At 41.5% G+C, this 20557-nt stretch overlaps 1 protein-coding gene across 2 annotated transcripts in view; it reads right to left on the reverse strand.

Annotated features, from left to right (window-relative positions):
- The window catches only part of LOC133618454 (epidermal growth factor receptor substrate 15-like 1), a 71420-nt gene that overhangs the window by 13259 nt on the left and 37604 nt on the right, over positions 1-20557 (reverse strand). For both annotated transcript variants that reach the window (XM_061978812.1, XM_061978813.1), the window contains exons 18-20: positions 13263-13393; positions 13128-13188; positions 1716-1798 (exon numbers count right to left, since the gene is read on the reverse strand). In XM_061978812.1, the coding sequence (XP_061834796.1) occupies positions 1716-1798; positions 13128-13188; positions 13263-13393 (275 nt within the window). The remainder of the gene's footprint in view (positions 1-1715; positions 1799-13127; positions 13189-13262; positions 13394-20557) is intronic.

Here is a 20557-nt window from a genome sequence, read left to right on the forward strand (position 1 = left end):
CATTTGGTAAATAAAAAAACAATTTTTTTTGTTGTTTTCTTACTGTACCGAAAATGAACCGAACCGTGACCTCTAAACCGAGGTACGTACCGAACCGAAATTTTTGTGTACCGTTACACCCGTAATTAATACAGATAAATTGAGCTGTTTATTTTGCCCACAAATGCTCCTTTACTTTCTGCGGATGGTTACCTAAAATAAGGAGCGGGTTGTTATACGGTCAGTCAATGCATACGTCAGTGCATACTTGCCAACCCTCCCGGATTTTCCGGGAGACTCCCGAAATTCAGCGCCTCTCCCGAAAACCTCCCGGGACAAATTTTCTCCCGAAAATCTCCCGAAATTCAGGCGGAGCTGGAAGCCACGCCCCCTCCAGCTCCATGCGGACCTGAGTGACGTCAGGTGCGCAACACCACGTAAATCGTTGGCCAACCAAAAAGTAACCCCAGTACGCTATAGCCAACATTCACCAGGAGATGGCAACAGACAAACATAGATCACTATTACATTCCTCCCCTTTTAGAAATGTATAGAAGTTACTCAAAATAAATAAACAACCCAACCAAAAAATGCAGCAGCTCAATTAAAAAACTGTACTTAAGCCGCATTCTTTTTTTTTTTTTTTTAGTACTGAACTCTTAACCCTCATTTGTAAAAAAAATAACATGCTTATTATACAAACAGTATTTGTACACCTTTAACACAGATTTTTATACTGTCTTCAGAGATTCAGTTTTTTTGGTGGTACTCGAAACCTTTCTGGGTACCTGCGAAAGGGTGTTCAGCATGGTCGGAAAAATAGTGACAGAGAATAGAACAAGGATGGACAATTCAACCCTTAACTCAACAATGAGTAGATGAGTGTTATGTGTGTGTATATGTGTAAATAAATGAACACTGAAATTCAAGTATTTCTTTTATTTATTTATATATATATATATATAATATATATATATATATATATATATAATAAAATAAATATATATATTGCTAGAATTCACTGAAAGTCAAGTATTTCTTATATATATATATATATATATATATATGTATGAAATACTTGACTTGGTGAATTCTAGCTGTAAATATACTCCTCCCCTCGTAGCCCCGCCCCCAACCACGCCCCCGCCCCACCCCCCACCTCCCGAAATCGGAGGTCTCAAGGTTGGCAAGTATGCGTCAGTGCAAAGTTGATTGAGTAGACTCTGTCTAGTGTGCTCGCTGGCAAACTTCACTTCAAAATTAACCCGACTTTAGATAAAACTGTTAGCAAATATTACATTCAAGTAAAACATTTGAAAAATGTTCCTGGATGAATGCTTTTGTGTCGAAATATGACTTAATTAAAATGATGCATGCAAGTAATGTATTGTGATTAAACAAATTTTTTAAGTGTGATTAATCCTATGAAAACATTTAATAGTAGTTCAATAGCGTTCGTTGTTAGAGTCAACAACTTTTCTTTGTTTCCTATAACAAGACAACACTGAGATGTTTTCTTACAGTAACTTATTCAATGACCTACAGTGGAATAGTTTCTTAAAGTCATTTTTAGTATCCTTAAAATTTCTCGATGTGGCCTTCGGTGGAAAAGTTTGGACACCCCTGATTTTGAGACAGACAAGATGCTAAGTCATATCTTTACTTCAAATGTAAACGTCCATTTAACGGAGTAATCAAACTATTGTGCAAACACGACTGATGGGTGCACTACTCACCTTTGACATCTGGCCAAAATCGGTAAATCCGGCTTTGTTTCTAAAGGCGGTGCTTCCAAAGTGGTCTGCCGTCCTGAAGGACTCTGCGACAGGAGCAGATTTGGAATATTTAAACGTGGAAAAATCATTAAAAAAAAGCACATGCTCAAAATCATCTCGCTTTGCTTATTCCGGGAGGGCCTGCGAGCTATTTTCGGCGTCACAGCTGCTAAACGTTCCACAACGTTTGCCCAAATCCTGAAAAAGCGTCTGCACTGTTTAAACCCGACGTATGCCTCTGATTAGCTAATTAAAGGCGTCAGTTGAAGCACTGTTAGGCAGAACTGTAACCGGCTTGTTTTGAAGCTTTGTGGTTGCGCCACTTTATGAAAAAAAATGTGCAAATGATTACAGTGGAAAAACAAAACATTGTAATAGAATATGTTTGTTGTGCGTGTGCACCCACAAGAGGCCCTATTGATGGCCGTGTTTTCTTTTCCGCACTGGTCCGCCTCTGTTTTCATTTGACGACGGGGCAAAGCGGCGGTCGCCCCTAGCGGCAACTTAAAACAACTTCCATGTTGAATGAAGATGCATAGATGAAGCGTAGCACACACTGCAAAAACTGAAATCTAAGTAAGCTTAAATATCTCAAATAAGGGTGATACTTGCTTATTTTCTGTCTGATAAGATCATTCTTCTCACTAAGCAGATTTTATGTTAGAGTGTTTTACTTGTTTTAAGTGTTTTGGTCCTAAATGATCTCAGTAAGCTATTACAGCTTGTTGCTGAGATTTGATGACCTATATTGAGTAAAACCTGCTTGAAACTAGAATATCAACTGATGCAAAGCTGTGTCATCAACACTCACAAGTAGGGATGTCCAATAATACCGGACTGCCGATATTATCGGCCAATAAATGCTTTAAATGTAATATCGGAAATTATTGGTATCGGTTCCAAAATTATTGGTATAGGTCAGGGGTCGGCAACCCGCGGCTCTAGAGCCGCATGCGGCTCTTTAGCGCCGCCCTAGTGGCTCTCTGGAGCTTTTTCAAAAAATGTATGAAAAATGGAAAAAGATGAGGGGAAAAAAATATATTTTTGTTTTAATATGGTTTCTGTAGGAGGACAAACATGACACAAACTTCCCTAATTGTTACAAAGCATACTGTTTATATTAAACATGCTTCACTGATTCGAGTATTTGGCGAGCGCCGTTTTGTCCTACTAATTTTGGCGGTCCTTGAACTCACCGTAGTTTGTTTACATGTATAACTTTCTCCGACTTTCTAGGACGTGTTTTATGCCACTTCTTTTTCCGTCTCATTTTGTCCACCAAACTTTTAAGGTTGTGCATGAAAGGTGAGTTTTGTTGATGTTATTGACTTGTGTGGAGTGCTAATCAGACATATTTGGTCACTGCGTGACTGCAAGCTAATCGATGCTAGCAGGCTATTTAGGCTAGCTATATGTACATATTGCATCATTATGCCTCATTTGTAGCTATATTTGAGCTCATTTAGTTTCCTTTAAGTCCTCTTAATTCCATGACACACTATCTGTATGTAATATGGCTTTTAATTTTTTGCGGCTCCAGACAGATTTGTTTTTGTATTTTTGGTCCAATATGGCTCTTTCAACATTTTGGGTTGCCGACCCCTGGTATAGGTTAAAAAAGTAAAATTGATGACTTTTTAAAACGCCGCTGTGTACACGGAAGTAGGGAGAAGTACAGCGCACCAATAAACCTTAAAGGCACTGCCTTTGCGTGCCGACCAAGTCACATAATATCTACAGCTTTTCACACACACAAGTTAATTCCAAGCATACTTGGTCAACAGCCATACAGGTCACACTGAGGGTGGCCGTATGAACAACTTTAACACTGTTACAAATATGCGCCACACTGTGAACCCACACCAAACAAGAATGACAAACACATTTCGGGAGAACATCCGCACCGTAACACAACACAAACACAACAGTACAAATACCCAGAACCCCTTGCAGCACTAACTCTTCTGGGACGCTACAATATACACCCCCTCCCCCCCACACACACCTCAACCCTGCCCCCCCAACCCTGCCCACCTCAACCTCCTCATGCTCTCTCAGGGAGAGCATGTCCCACATTCCAAGCTGCTGTTTTGAAGCATGTTAAAAAAAATAATGCCCTTTGTGACTTCAATAATAAATATGGCAGTGCCATGTTGGCATTTTTTTTCCATAACTTGAGTTGATTTATTTTGGAAAACCTTGTTACATTGTTTAATGCATCCAGCAGGGCATCACAACAAAATTAGGCTTAATAATGTGTTAATTCCACGACTGCATATATCGGTATCGGTTGATATCGAAATCGGTAATTAAGAGTTGGACAATATCGGAATAGAAGATATCGACAAAAAAGCCATTATCGGACATCTCTACTCACAAGTATAAAACTACCGTATAAAAGTACCGTATTTTTCGGAGTATAAGTCACTCCGGAGTATAAGTCGCACTGGCCGAAAAGGCATAATAAAGAAGGAAAAAACATATATAAGTCGCACTGGAGTATAAGTCGCATTTTTTGGGGAAATTTATTTGATAAAAGCCAAATTAGGGACGGCGTGGCGAAGTTGGTAGAGTGGCCGTGCCAGCAATCAGAGTGTTGCTGGTTACTGGGGTTCAATCCCCACCTTCTACCATCCTAGTCACGTCCGTTGTGTCCTTGGGCAAGACACTTCACCCCTTGCTCCTGACGGCTGCTGGTTAGCGCCTTGCATGGCAGCTCCCGCCATCAGTGTGTGAATGTGTGTGTGAATGGGTGAATGTGGTAATACTGTTAAAGCGCTTTGAGTACCTTGAAGGTAGAAAAGCGCTATACAAGTATAACCCATTTATCATTTATTTATAACACCAAGAATAGACATTTGAAAGGCAATTTAAAATAAATCAAGAATAGTGAACAACAGGCTGAATAAGTGTACGTTATATGAGGCATAAATAACCAACTGGTATGTTAACGTAACATATTATGGTAAGAGTCATTCAAATAACTATAACATATAGAACATGCTATACGTTTACCAAACAATCGGTCACTCCTAATCGCTAAATCCCATGAAATCTTATACGTCTAGTAGAGATGCGCGGATAGGCAATTATTTAATCCGCAACCGCATCAGAAAGTCGTCAACCATCCGCAATCCACCCGATCTAACATTTGATCAGAACCGCATCCGCCCGCACCCGCCCGTTGTTATATATCTAATATAGACGATGCAAGGCATTAGTGAGGTTATAAAGCTTTTGCCTGTTAAAGAAAGGAGACTGATCCAATGCAGCACAGACATTCGCGTGCCACGCTGTCACGACCCAGACGCACACCAGTGCGCAATCATATGGGAGCCGCGCTGAGCGCACCTCCAAGCGCGTCTCGCTGCCGGCGACGGCCGGGTATATGGGCCCGACGCTCCAGCGCCATCCATTTTCAGGGCTAGTTGTTTCGGCAGGTGGGTTGTTACACACTCCTTAGCGGGTTCCAACTTCCATGGCCACCGTCCTAGCTGCTGTCTATATCAACCAGGGTGAGCCCCACCCCTTTCGTGAGCGCACTGCGCGCGGAGTGACCCCTGTTACGCGCCCCCGGCAACAGGGGTGGCGGGCAGGTAAGCTGTGCGGGCGGAGCGCGCGCAGTGACCCCTGTTACGAGCCCCCGGCCACGGGGGTGGCGGGCAGGTAAGCTGCTTACCTGCTGCGCGTGACGCCGGCCGCGGCGAAGGCGGACGAGGCGGGGTGTCGGTCCGGTGGGCGCGGTGGTGACCCTGGACGTGCGTCGGGCCCTTCTCGCGGATCGCCTCAGCTACGGCTCCCGGTGGGGCCCTCTCGGGGGAAGGGGCCTCGGTCCCAGACCCCGGCGAGGCGTCCCTTCTCCGCTCCGCAAAAGTGTCCATCTCTTTTTTTTCTTTTTCTTCTGTTGTGGCATATGCAGCAGGTGCCTGCTCGTTTTTCGTATGTGGGTAACAACATTTAACTATGTATATATATTTCCGAATTGGTTTAACTGCCACCCGCCTGAATCTATTTAAAATCTAATTTTTTTCTATTTCAACCACCCGACCTGACCCGCGGATAAAATCTAATTTTTTTTAATTTCATCCGCCCGATCCGCGGATAATCCGCGGTTGTGCCCGCAAACCGCGCATCTCTAACGTCTAGTCTCTTACGTATAAGAGACTATATTATTAAATATTATTTGATATTTTACGGTATTGTGTTAATAATTTCACATATAAGTCGCTCCTGAGTATAAAAAACTGCGACTTATAGTCCGAAAAATACGGTAATAATTTCTTATTTCAAGCATGAACCCCGCCTTTCGCCCGAATGCAGCTGAGATAGGCTCCAGCACCCCCCGCGACCCCGAAAAGGACAAGCGGTACAAAATGGATGGATGGATGGACTTTGACACAATTGTGTGTCATATTAAAACAGATGACAGCCACATGGACTTTGCTGTTTTATTTTCAATGAAACAATAGAAAATACGTACTCATATAGTAGTACAGTTATTAGAGACAATATACTTATTTTAAGGTATTTTTGGGTTCATTGAGGTTAGCTAATTTTACTTGTTTTGGAAAGTCTTGACAAGCCAAATGTTCTTGTTCTATTGGCAGATAATTTTGCTTAGTTCAAATAAAATACCCCTCATTTTTGTATTTTTTTTGCCCTTCTTTTTGAACACTGACTTTTTGCAGTGCATGTAAAGGCAAGACAAGCAGTGACAGTGTGCTGGTACCGTCACTGACTTTGTTGGCTTTGGCTCCTGATTTTCCAGGGCCAAGGTGAGATATTTTTAGTTGGCCGGTAGTTAAATGCGTAGGCACTCGACTAAAAATAGCCTCCAACCACCGGTTGGAACATCGGAAGCCACAGAGAGGGAAAAGGTAATTTTTGAACGTATCGCCCAGAGTGGCAAAGAAGAGCTTCTTTGAGGTGTTGCACAATGCTCCCTCACATAAGACACTTTTGGAGTCATTGCTCCTTGACAATTCTGCCATTGTGGTCAACTCTTCTGTTAAAAAAAACAAAACTTGCTATGCGTCGCTAAATGATGCCATTGTTTGATTTGCATAATTTATGTGTGTAAACTACTAATTTAGAGGGGGTAGTGACAACCTTCGCGATTCGAAATCCATCAACATTTGCAAAAAAAGTTACTGTTGTAACACAATTGGTTCGAAGGTCCAATACCTATCCAACTCTCTTTAATTACCATTGTTTGCAACACAGGAAGCTAAGCTAATTTGTGAATGAGAACCGTGGTTGCTGTTGTTCAAGCCATGTCCATGCATAACTGATATTTTTACTAACTTTTCCCTCCAATTTTCCATCCACACAAGTGCAGTTTTACTATAATCTTTCATCCATCCATTGTGACCCTCGCGACCAACTGTAGTTACTGACAGTGCGTTTCTGAAGTGTTCCTGAGCCCATGTGGTGATATCCTTTACACACTGATGTCGCTTGTTGATGCAGTACAGCCTGAGGGATCGAAGGTCACGGGCTTGGCTGCTTATGTGCAGTGATTTCTCCAGATTCTCTGAACCCTTTGATGATATTACGGACCGTAGATGGTGACATCCCTAAATTCCTTGCAATAGCTGGTTGATAAAGGTTGTTCTTAAACTGTTCAATAATTTGCTCACGCATTTGTTGACAAAGTGGCGACCCTCGCCCCATCCTTGTTTGTGAATGACTGAGCATTTCATGGAATCTACTTTTATACCCAATCATGGCACCCACCTGTTCCCAATTTGCCTGTTCACCTGTGGGATGTTCCAAATAAGTGTTTGATGAGCATTCCTCAACTTTATCAGTATTTATTTCCACCTTTCCCAGCTTCTTTGTCACGTGTTGCTGGCATCAAATTCTAAAGTTAATGATTATTTGCGGGCAGCACGGTGGAAGAGGGGTTAGTGCGTCTGCCTCACAATACGAAGGTCCTGAGTAATCTTGGGTTCAATCCCAGGCACGGGATCTTTCTGTGTGGAGTTTGCATGTTCTCCCCGTGACTGCTTGGGTTCCCTCCGGGTACTCCGGCTTCCTCCCACCTCCAAAGACATGCACCTGGGGATAGGTTGATTGGCAACACTAAATGGTCCCTAGTGTGTGAATGTTGTCTGTCTATCTGTGCGATGAGGTGGCGACTTGTCCAGGGTGTACTCCGCCTTCCGCCCGATTGTAGCTGAGATAGGCTCCAGCGCCTCCGCGACCCCAAAAGGGAATAAGCGGTAGAAAATGGATGGATGGATGGATTTTCTACCGCTTGTCACATTCAGGGTCACGGGAGTGGGCGGGGGGGGGGGGGGGGTTGGAACCTATCCCAGTTGCACTCGGGCAGAAGGCAAGATCTGGACAAGTCGCCACCTCATTGCAGGGCCAACACAGATATACAGACAACCATTCACACTCACATTCAGTCCACATTAAAAACCTGTTCACAAGCTGTCCTGCAAATGTTCCAATCACAAACCTAAAAAACACAACCACAGCTTATAATGCCTCTAATGGTTGGTGGCATTATATTGTCACTATAGACATTATTGATGTACAATGTTATATACAAACCCCGTTTCCATATGAGTTGGGAAATTGTGTTAGATGTAAATATAAACGGAATACAATGATTTGCAAATCCTTTTCAACCCATATTCAGTTAAATATGCTACAAAGACAACATATTTGATGTTCAAACTGATGGTTTTTTTTTGCAAATAATCATTAAGTTTAGAATTTGATGCCAGCAACACATGACAAAGAAGTTGGGAAAGGTGGCAATAAATACTGATAAAGTTGAGGAATGCTCATCAAACACTTATTTGGAACATCCCACAGGTGTGCAGGCTAATTGGGAACAGGTGGGTGCCATGATTGGGTATAAAAGTAGATCCCATGAAATGCTCAGTCATTCACAAACAAGGATGGGGCGAGGGTCACCACTTTGTCAACAAATGCGTGAGCAAATTGTTGAACAGTTTAAGAAAAACCTTTCTCAACCAGCTATTGCAAGGAATTTAGGGATTTCACCATCTACGGTCCGTAATATCATCAAAGGGTTCAGAGAATCTGGAGAAATCACTGCACGTAAGCAGCTGAGCCTGTGACCTTCAATCCCTCAGGCTGTACTGCATCAACAAGCGACATCAGTGTGTAAAGGATATCACCACATGGGCTCAGGAACACTTCAGAAACCCACTGTCTGTAACTACAGTTGGTCGCTACATCTCTAAGTGCAAGTTAAAACTCTCCTATGCAAGGCGAAAAACGTTTATCAACAACACCCAGAAAAGCCGTCGGCTTCGCTGGGCCTGAGCTCATCCAAGATGGACTGATACAAAGTGGAAAAGTGTTCTGTGGTCTGACGACTCCACATTTCAAATTGTTTTTGGAAACTGTGGACGTCGTGTCCTCCGGACCAAAGAGGAAAAGAACCATCCGGATTGTTATAGGCGCAAAGTTGAAAAGCCAGCATCTGTGATGGTATGGGGGTGTATTAGTGCCTAAGACATGGGTAACTTACACATCTGTGAAGGCGCCATTAATGCTGAAAGGTACATACAGGTTTTGGAGCAACATATGTTGCCATCCAAGCAACGTTACCATGGACGCCCCTGCTTATTTCAGCAAGACAATGCCAAGCCACGTGTTACATCAACGTGGCTTCATAGTAAAAGAGTGCGGGTACTAGACTGGTCTGCCTGTAGTCCAGACCTGTCTCCCATTGAAAATGTGTGGCGCATTATGAAGCCTAAAATAGCACAACGGAGACCCCGGACTGTTGAACAACTTAAGCTGTACATCAAGCAAGAATGGGAAAGAATTCCACTTAAAAAATGTGTCTCCTCAGTTCCCAAACGTTTACTGAGTGTTGTTAAAAGGAAAGGCCATGTAACACAGTGGTGAACATGCCCTTTCCCAACTACTTTGGCACGTGTTGCAGCCATGAAATTCTAAGTTAATTATTATTTGAAAAAAAAAAAATAATAATTATGAGTTTGAACATCAAATAGCTTGTCTTTGTAGTGCATTCAACTGAATATGGGTTGAAAAGGATTTGCAAATCATTGTATTCCGTTTATATTTACATTTAACACAATTTCCCAACTCAAATGGAAACAGGGTTTGTACATTATCTATGAATGTTGTCTTTTCTGACCAATAAATGTTGTTACAATGTTGGATACTTGTGTTACACAATGCGAAAGTGTCAAATCATAAGGTTAACGCATAAGCGATTTTGGATGCTTCTGTTAGCAGGTGTTTGAAGTGGAAGAACTTATTTAGTCATATCCAACAATTGCGACAAGGACTTTTTACTGTCAACTGAGTTTCATTTTTTAATGATGTCTGCTGGTGTTGTGCCTCCGGATTTTTTTCAACGCAAAAAAATGTGCCTTGGCTCAAAAAAGGTTGAAAAACACTGATGTAATTGATGCGTGTTACGCTACAAAAAAAGCCCATGGTCTACTCTACGATAAAAGAAAGACAACATTCAAACCTATACAAACTATGAACTCACTTCTAATACGTCTGTTAGATTATCAAAAAACATTTTACACTCTCCACCCTGCCGCCACCCGAGAGGGACAAGTGGAAGTAAATGGATGGATAGATGGATGGATGGGTGGGTGTTAGATATAATTCATTCTATCCCCGTTATTTAATGACGCAAACATCACACACGTCACCTAGCTAAGTCAGATGACAGAGTGCGACCTCTTTTTCACTGTGGCTACATATCGTTGTGCCTAGGCTTTTTGCCGACATCCGATATTGTCCAACTCTTAATTACCGATACCGATGTATACAGTCGTGGAATTAACACATTATTATGCCTAATTTGGACAACCACGTATGGTGAAGATAAGGTCCTTTTTAAAAAATTAATAAAATAAGATAAATAAATTAAAAACATTTTCTTGAATAAAAAAGAAAGTAAAACAATATAAAAACAGTTACATAGAAACTAGTAATTAATGAAAATGAGTAAAATTAAGTGTTAAAGGTTAGTACTATTAGTGGACCAGCAGCACGCACAATCATGTGTGCTTACGGACTGTATCCCTTGCAGACTGTATTGATATACAGGTAAAAGCCAGTAAATTAGAATATTTTGAAAAACTTGATTTATTTCAGTAATTGCATTCAAAAGGTGTAACTTGTACATTATATTTATTCATTGCACACAGACTGATGCATTCAAATGTTTATTTCATTTAATTTTGATGATTTGAAGTGGCAACAAATGAAAATCCAAAATTCCGTGTGTCACAAAATTAGAATATTACTTAAGGCTAATACAAAAAAGGGATTTTTAGAAATGTTGGCCAACTGAAAAGTATGAAAATGAAAAATATGAGCATGTACAATACTCAATACTTGGTTGGAGCTCCTTTTGCCTCAATTACTGCGTTAATGCGGCGTGGCATGGAGTCGATGAGTTTCTGGCACTGCTCAGGTGTTATGAGAGCCCAGGTTGCTCTGACAGTGGCCTTCAACTCGTCTGCGTTTTTGGGTCTGGCATTCTGCATCTTCCTTTTCACAATACCCCACAGATTTTCTATGGGGCTAAGGTCAGGGGAGTTGGCGGGCCAATTTAGAACAGAAATACCATGGTCCGTAAACCAGGCACGGGTAGATTTTGCGCTGTGTGCAGGCGCCAAGTCCTGTTGGAACTTGAAATCTCCATCTCCATAGAGCAGGTCAGCAGCAGGAAGCATGAAGTGCTCTAAAACTTGCTGGTAGACGGCTGCGTTGACCCTGGATCTCAGGAAACAGAGTGGACCGACACCAGCAGATGACATGGCACCCCAAACCATCACCCAACCATGCAAATTTTGCATTTCCTTTGGAAATCGAGGTCCCAGAGTCTGGAGGAAGACAGGAGAGGCACAGGATCCACGTTGCCTGAAGTCTAGTGTAAAGTTTCCACCATCAGTGATGGTTTGGGGTGCCATGTCATCTGCTGGTGTCGGTCCACTCTGTTTCCTGAGATCCAGGGTCAACGCAGCCGTCTACCAGCAAGTTTTAGAGCACTTCATGCTTCCTGCTGCTGACCTGCTCTATGGAGATGGAGATTTCAAGTTCCAACAGGACTTGGCGCCTGCACACAGCGCAAAATCTACCCGTGCCTGGTTTACGGACCATGGTATATCTGTTCTAAATTGGCCCGCCAACTCCCCTGACCTTAGCCCCATAGAAAATCTGTGGGGTATTGTGAAAAGGAAGATGCAGAATGCCAGACCCAAAAACGCAGAAGAGTTGAAAGCCACTATCAGAGCAACCTGGGCTCTCATAACACCTGAGCAGTGCCAGAAACTCATCGACTCCATGCCACGCCGCATTAACGCAGTAATTGAGGCAAAAGGAGCTCCAACCAAGTATTGAGTATTGTACATGCTCATATTTTTCATTTTCATACTTTTCAGTTGGCCAACATTTCTAAAAATCCCTTTTTTGTATTAGCCTTAAGTAATATTCTAATTTTGTGACACACGGAATTTTGGATTTTCATTTGTTGCCACTTCAAATCATCAAAATTAAATGAAATAAACATTTGAATGCATCAGTCTGTGTGCAATGAATAAATATAATGTACAAGTTACACCTTTTGAATGCAATTACTGAAATAAATCAAGTTTTTCAAAATATTCTAATTTACTGGCTTTTACCTGTATATTGATATATAATGTAGGAACCACAATATTAATAACAAAAAGAAACAACCCTTTTGTGTGAATGAGTGTAAATGGGGGGGGGGAAGGTTTTTTGGGTTGGTGTACTAATTGTAAGTGTATCTTGTGTTTTTTATGTTGATTTATTAAAAATTAAAAAAAAATTAAAAACTATACCGATAATAAAAAAAAACGTTACCGATAATTTCCAATATTACATTTTAAAGCATTTATCGGCTGGCCGATATTATCGGACATCTCTCGTTGTGCCTCATGGCGGTGGTATTGTTTCAGCTCATCAAGCAGAAAGCAACTCGCATACAGAAACTGTAAAATTAGAGATTAAAAAATAGATTAACACGAATAGAAAATATAAGCACAATGTTCAGTGGTGGTTGTTTTTAAAAAGTGCGACACAAATAAATTTAGCTTGGCTTCTATCAGAATACTGATCAGATTTGAAAGGGTTCCTCTTTGTCATTTTTGTGTGTAATCCAACTCATTACCAAACAAAAGTTAATGAAAACAAATTATTCCACAGAGGTTGAGATTGAAGTAGGGGTCCTGTGCAACATTAAACATTCACTGGTAAAAAAGCATTTCCGATAATTAAGTCATTCAAAAAACAAAAAAAAAGTGTAACCCCGCCAGGACAGATCCTCACCTCAAAACTGACTTAATATATATGATACTTATGACTAAGTACCTGAATTCTTTGGTTTGGAGCCGAGGGATGAAAAGTGGTCGCTACCACTGAAGGAGCCAGGCTGATAAACAAAAGTTGAGTGAGTGAAGCTTAAAACACATGGTGACGTCAAACCCATCAAATCTTCAACAGTACCTTAATTGGAGGCCTGGGTTTTCCTGCAAAAGCTTCGGAGTGTGCAAACAAGCTACCAGTCCTGCTGAAGACATCTTCGGATGAGGTGCCTTTGAAGGGGTCGCTTTCTTTGAAAGGATCTCCAAAAGAATCTAGGTTGAAGACACATACAAATGTGAGTACGCTAAATAGTTTGATTAGGCTAGAACAGACCCTAGAGAAATATTTTGACTATGGGGCCACACATATAGAAAAAATGCATCTGGGGGTGTTGGGGCCGGTGGGTGCATATAATAATCTGCTGGATGTGTGCTTGGGTCCATTTTCCATGAACACGAATACAACAAGTCACACAATGTTTGATAGAATGTCATCCATCCATCCATCCATCCATCCAACTTCTTCCACTTATCCACGGTCAGGTCTTGGGGGAGGCAGCCTAAACAGAGAAGCCCAGACTTCCCTCTTCCCAGCCATTTCGTCCTGCTCCTCCTGGGGGATCCCGAGGCATTCCAAGGCCAGCAGGGCGACATAGTCTCCCCAACATGTCCTGGGTCTTCCTTGGCCTCCTACCGGTTGCACAAGCCCTAAACACCTCCCAATGGAAGCGCCCAGGGGTGCATCCTGACTGGGTGCCCGAACCACCTCATCCGGCTCCCCTCGATGTGGAGGAGCAGCTGCTTTACTTTGAGCTCCTCTCGAATGGCAGAGCTTCTTACCCTATCTCTAAGGGAGAGGCTCGCCACCCGATGGAGACAACTCATTTTGACCGCTTGCACTCGCGTTCTTGTCCTTTCGGTCATAACCCAAAGCTCATGACCATAGGTGAAGATGAGAACGTAGATGGACCAGTAAATTGAGAGCTTTGCCTTCCGGCTCAGCTCCTTCTTCATCACAACGGATTGATACAGCGTCCGCATCAAAGCAGACCCCGGATGCACCGATCCGCCTGTCGATCTCACGATCCACTCTTGCCTCACTTGTGAACAAGACTCAAAGGTACTCGAACTCCTCCACTTGGGGCAAGATCTCCTCCCCAACCCGTAGATGGCACTCCACCCTTTTCCGGGAGAGAACTCCCAGTAGCTTCAAATTCAGCTGCAAACTGATCCAGTGAGAGCTTAACATCCTGGCCAGATGAAGCAGTCATGACGACATCATCTGCAGAGACCAATCCCTACAGCTACAAAATCGAATCCCCTTAACGCCCTGACTGCGCCTAGAAAATTCTGTCCATAAAAGTCATAAACAGAACCGGTGACAAAGGACAGCCCTGGCGGAGTCCAACCCTCACTGGAAACGAGTCTGACTTACTGCCGGCAATGCGGACTAAGCTCTGACATTGATCATACAGGGAACGGACCGCCATAATCAGACGGTCCGATACCCCATACTCTCTGAGCACTCCCCACAGGACTTCCCAAGGGACACGTTCGAATGCCTTCTCCAAGTCCACAAAGCACATGTAGACTGGTTGGGCAAACTCCCATGCACCCTCAAGGACCCTGCTGATAGTATAGATCTGGTCCACAGTTACACGACCAGGATGAAAACCACACTGCTCTTTCATAATGCGAGGTTCAACGATTCGGCGTAGCCTCCTCTCCAGTACATCTGAATAGTCCAGTGGTTCTTAACCTAGTTGGAGGTACCGAACCCCACCGGTTTCATATGCGCATTCACCGAACCCTTCTTTAGTGAAAAATAAAATGTTTTTTTTTTTCAAATTCAAGACAAAGTTATATGTTTTTTTTTACTAGTGCTCAAAATGAACCATGCATGAACATCACCTTGTTCAAAGAACAAAACCAACACAGTGCATGAACTCACAACAAAATTCACACCTGAAAACCAGTGTGACTTCTGCTGTTGCCGGATCCATAATACGACAATAGGGAGAAGTTTTTATTTACACGATGAGTCGGGTGTGTCACTTGACCTCCGCGGCGGAGGCTCCACCGAACCCCTGAGGCCGACTCACCGAACCCCTAGGGTTCGATCGAACCCAGGTTAAGAACCACTGATATAGACCTTACCGGGAAGGCTGAGGAGTGTGATCCCACTATAACACACCCTCCGGTTCCCCTTCTTAAAAAGAGGAACCACCACCAATCTACAACATCCTGAGTCGAGGTCAGCAGCACCCCACCATAAAAGGGGTTGACATTGCTTTCCTCTCCTGAAGCGGCAGACGGTGGTCCAGAATCGCTTTGAAGCCGTCCGGAAGCCTTTTTACCTTAGCTTTCCCTGAACTCTTCCCATGTCCGAGTTTTTTACTCTGCGACCGCCATATCCGAGCGGTAAACAAACTCCGTACACTCTGCTTAGTTCCTCATCTGCCTGGAGGTGCTGTGACGTAGTCCCTATAATTACCGTAACAAGTGCATACCTGCCAACTTTTGAAATCAGAAAAACCTAGTAGCCAGGGTCCAAGGGCCGCAGGCCCCGGTAGGTCCAGGACAAAGTCCTGGTGGAGGGTTCAGGGCTTCGCCCCCCGACGCAAAATGATTATTAGCATTCAGACAGGTTAAAATGTTGCTAAAACCATCACTTTTCTATCAGTCACAGTGACTTTTCAAAACAAAAATTTTACAGCAAAAATCATATGGGTTGATTGGCATGTTTATTCTGTAAGCTAACTTCAATAGTTTGAAATTATTTTGACAGTCAATGCCAGTTATCCTGTCAACCTTTCACAAGACTTCAATTTGTTAATTGAAAGTATAAACAGTATAAACACTTTTTACAGTAAACAAATGGTAAAACAGTACTAAACAATTCCATTTAAAAAAAAATTGGTGTCATTATTAACTTTCTGTCCAAGCTTGTACAATCTACTGCCTTGTTCAATTGTAAAAAATATTCTGTGCCTAAAATTCACATTTCTATCACAATTATCATACTGTAAACATGGTAAGCTAACTTCATTAAAATCAATAGTCCTGTCAATAGCATGGAATTACAATTCAAATGTAGTTTTTTTGTAAGCCTTTCAAAAGAATTCAAAATATGAAAAATTAATGAAAATTAATTTAAGCCATCAGACACTTGAAAAGTGGCACATCACATCTCTAATGTAATCATTTGAACTTTTCAACAGAAATAGCACTGCAAAAATATTAAGGACATACTTCTGTATTTTGGTAGTTATGCTGTCAACATTTAACAAGATTTCTTCAACTTGGACTTGAAAGCATAAATAGTATAAACACTTTTAACAGTATGTCGTGCTGTGAAATACAGCCGACAGGATTGCGCACCAAACACGAAGCAAGGCCAAAGCGCATGCATGCTGCAGGAGAACAAAGGACTTCTTTCATTTAAGGTTTGTGATAAACCATCAAACTCATTCGTTAAAAGGACTCTATAGTAATATAAAGCAAATTTTTCTGGACATTATCATGCAAGAAAAGTTTATTTTTGGGACCGCGATCACCGCGTAATGATTTTTAAAGGTTGCATTACAAACATTTAACTGTCCCATGTGATCAGCCAGTGCGATTGGAAGTCCATGCTCAATTATTGCCTCCGTAAATAAAACTTCGGCATTTATCACATCCAAAGAATCTGTTTGGGCGACGAAAAACGTTGAAAGTTTTCCACTTGTATCGCTAGCAACGGCATTAGACTTGTGTTTTTTTGTCCCAACGTGGTCTTTTACATCGCTAATTCCTCCGTGTCCGATCGAAAAATCTTGTCTGCACAAGGTGCAATTCGCGTAGTTTTCACCCTTTTTTTTTTTTAATTAATGAAAAAACGTATTTTTTATCACTGCAACCGTAACCCGGAATAGGTTGATGAAAACCGTACGAATTACGGGAAAACCGGAGTAGTTGGCAGGTATGCAAGTGCAGATGCCTACCATTGGAATACTTTCTATAATTCAAGACTACGGAAATTTAAAAATGGTACTGTACATCGAAATGGCGGAAAGAGGTTCAATGTTCAAGGTTTAAAAATATGATGTGAAAACATTTGATTGAAAAGCCCATGGGCCACATGAATTGTTTAGTGCTTTATTTGTAATTTGTACTGTTTGCAGTTTCACAAGATCTTTAACATTTCAATAGTTTTGAATGTAGGAAACATTTATTTGTGTGATCCCTATATCCTGCCTTATGAATTACCCTTACTGCTTTCTTCTGCAGGTTGATGAGTGGATATAGTGTGCTCATGGAGTTATTGCCCCAAACTTCTGCACAGTAGTTCAAGTTAATGGCATTCATATCTCTGCATGACAATGTTTTAACCTTCTCTACCTACCTATTAATAAAATGTAATACTCAGCCTGGTAAATTCTGCAAATGCGGACGATCAATCAGAACAGGTTATAAAATAATATGCCATAGCGTTGGTAATATTGTGTAGTGAACTGTAGTTACCCGATGTGGGCTGCAGAGGGCAGTGGCAGGCATGCCTGCAGTAATAAACCTAGTCTCAGGGGTAGCGAAAAAGAAGACTAGATTGTTCAAGGAGAGAAAGTCTTCTTCCTTCACATCGCCGCTGCCATTCCATTCATCTATCCATTTTCTACCACTTGTCCCTCTGGAGCCTATCCCAGCTGTACTTGAATGGAAGGCGGCGTACACCCTGGACAAGTCGCCACCTGATCACAGGGCCAACACAGATAGACAACATTCACACTCACATTCACACACTAGGGCCCATTTAGTGTTGCCAATCAACCTATCCCCAGGTGCATGTCTTTGGAGGTGGGAGGAAACCGGAGTACCCGGAGGGAACCCACGCAGTCACGGGGAGAACATGCGAAGGCTGCCATTAAAACAAAATTAGGCATAATAATGTGTTAATTCCACGACTGTATATATCGGAATCGGTAATTAAGAGTTAGACAATATCGGAATACAAGATATCGACAAAAAAGCCATTATCGGACATCTCTACTCACAAGTATAAAACTACTTTTTTAAAGTACCATATTTTTCGGAGTATAAGTCGCTCCGGACTATAAGTCGCACCGGCCGAAAATGCATAATAAAGAAGGAAAAAACATATATAAGTCGCACTGGAGTATAAGTCGCATTTTTTGGGGGAAATGTATTTGATAAAAGCCAACACCAAGAATAGACATTTGAAAGGTGATTTAAAATAAATAAAGAATAGTGAACAACAGGCTGAATAAGTGTACGTTATATGAAGCATAAATAACCAACTGGTATGTTAACGTAACATATTATGGTAAGAGTCATTCAAATAACTATAACATATAGAACATGCTATACGTTTACCAAACAATCTGTCACTCCTAATCGCTAAATCCCATGAAATCTTATACGTTTAGTCTCTTACGTGAATGAGCTAAATAATATTATTTGATATTTTACGCTAATGTGTTAATCATTTCACACATAAGTCGCTCCTGAGTATAAGTCGCACTTATAGTAGACTTATAGTCCGAAAAATACGGTAGGTAGAAATATCACAGAATAACACAGAGTAACAGAATAGCATGATCTATTGCAAGATGATTTTTCGTTGTTGTGTTGGTTAAACTGGATGTGAAGCGTAGCGCTATTATTGTGAAGCCTCCAACCGGATGTGTGTGATTGGTATAAGAAAATACTTGACATGTTTTGATGAAAATCTCCGATAACAGTGATTTAAGATTTCTTCTCTAACGTCTTTGTTTCTGCTGAGCTTGTATTCCATCTTACTAAAGCAGGTCGAGTAACAATCTACATTTTATTGTTTTCAATGCTCTTAACTAGAGATGTCCGATAATGGCTTTTTTGCAGATATCCGATATTCCGATATTGTCCAACTCTTAATTACCGATTCCAATATCAACCGACACCGATATATACAGTCGTGGAATTAACACATTATTATGCTTAATTTTGTTGTGATGCTCCGCTGGATGCATTAAACAATGTAACAAGGTTTTCTAAAATAAATCAACTCAAGTTATGGAAAAAAAATGCCAACATGGCACTGCCATATTTATTATTGAAGTCACAAAGTGCATTTTTTTTTTTAACATGCTTCAAAACAGCAGCTTGGAATTTGGGACATGCTCTCCCTGAGAGAGCATGAGGAGATTGAGGTGGGCGGGGTTGGGGGGGCGGGGTTGAGGGGGGTACCGGGGGGTGTATATTGTAGCGTCAAGGAAGAGTTAGTGCTGCAAGGGGTTCTGGGTATTTGTTCTGTTGTGTTTATGTTATGTTACGGTGCGGATGTTCTCCAGAAATGTGTTTGTCATTCTTGTTTGGTGTGGGTTCACAGTGTGGCGCATATTTGTAAGTGTTAAAGTTGTTTATACGGCCACCCTCAGTGTGACCTGTATGGCTGTTGACCAAGAATGCTTCGCATTCACTTGTGTGTGAAAACCCGTAGATATCATGTGACGGGGCCGGCACACAAAGGCAGTGCCTTCAAGGTTTATTGGCGCTCTGTACTTCTTCCTACGTCCGTGTACACAGCGGCATTTTAAAAAGTTATACATTTTACTTTTTGAAACCGATACCGATCATTTCCGATATTACATTTTAAAGCATTTATCGGCCGATAATATCAGCAGTCTGATATTATCGGACATCCCTAATAATATTGTTTGTTCTATTTTTAAATTGTTACTGTTTATTGTACAATGTACTTTATTGAGAATTGTTTTTCTTTCTTTTTTGGAGATTTCTCCAATCCTTTTAGTCACTTTTTCTGTAATATAAAAGATTGGCAACAAATCTATCATCTATTTCTGGTGTTACTGGCGACCGTACTCGTGTTTAGAGATGCTTTTTAGATTCTGTCGCGTCATGTCCGTGACGAAAAGCCCACTTGCTGGGAGCCTCTCTCGTTGAAAACCGCCAGTGTCATCTTAAATTGTAAAGATCGCTGTCCGCGGGTATATATCGAATATATTTAAGTGCGGACACGCTGCTTCTGCTCCAGACAACCCTGTGTACACGGCTGGTGATAATGTGTATGTTAGTGTGTTATGGTGGTCATATTTCCCAGGGTCTTTGAACAAATTTGTTGCAGGAAGTTGGAAGTGCGCTGCTATGGAAACGGAAATAAATACGCAGAAAAATTAGTTCAGGCTGTGCATAAAATGATCAAAATACGTAACTATTGTACATATTACATATTGTTATGATCGTGTCTGTTACTGTATTATATATAGATTTGCAGCTTGTATATAAAACATTGCTGGAGGGTTTTGAAGTTGTTTTAGAGGGCTTTGAAGGCTAAAAGGGTGACTCCCATTAGCCGCATCTTGCAAGCATTTTTTTATCATCTTTAAAATCCTAAAAAAAAAAAAGACATGCGATTTCTTCACTGCAAAAACTGAAATCTAA

This window comes from Nerophis lumbriciformis, linkage group LG19, assembly GCF_033978685.3.
Source record: "Nerophis lumbriciformis linkage group LG19, RoL_Nlum_v2.1, whole genome shotgun sequence".
In the NCBI taxonomy this organism is placed as follows: Eukaryota; Metazoa; Chordata; class Actinopteri; order Syngnathiformes; family Syngnathidae; genus Nerophis; species Nerophis lumbriciformis.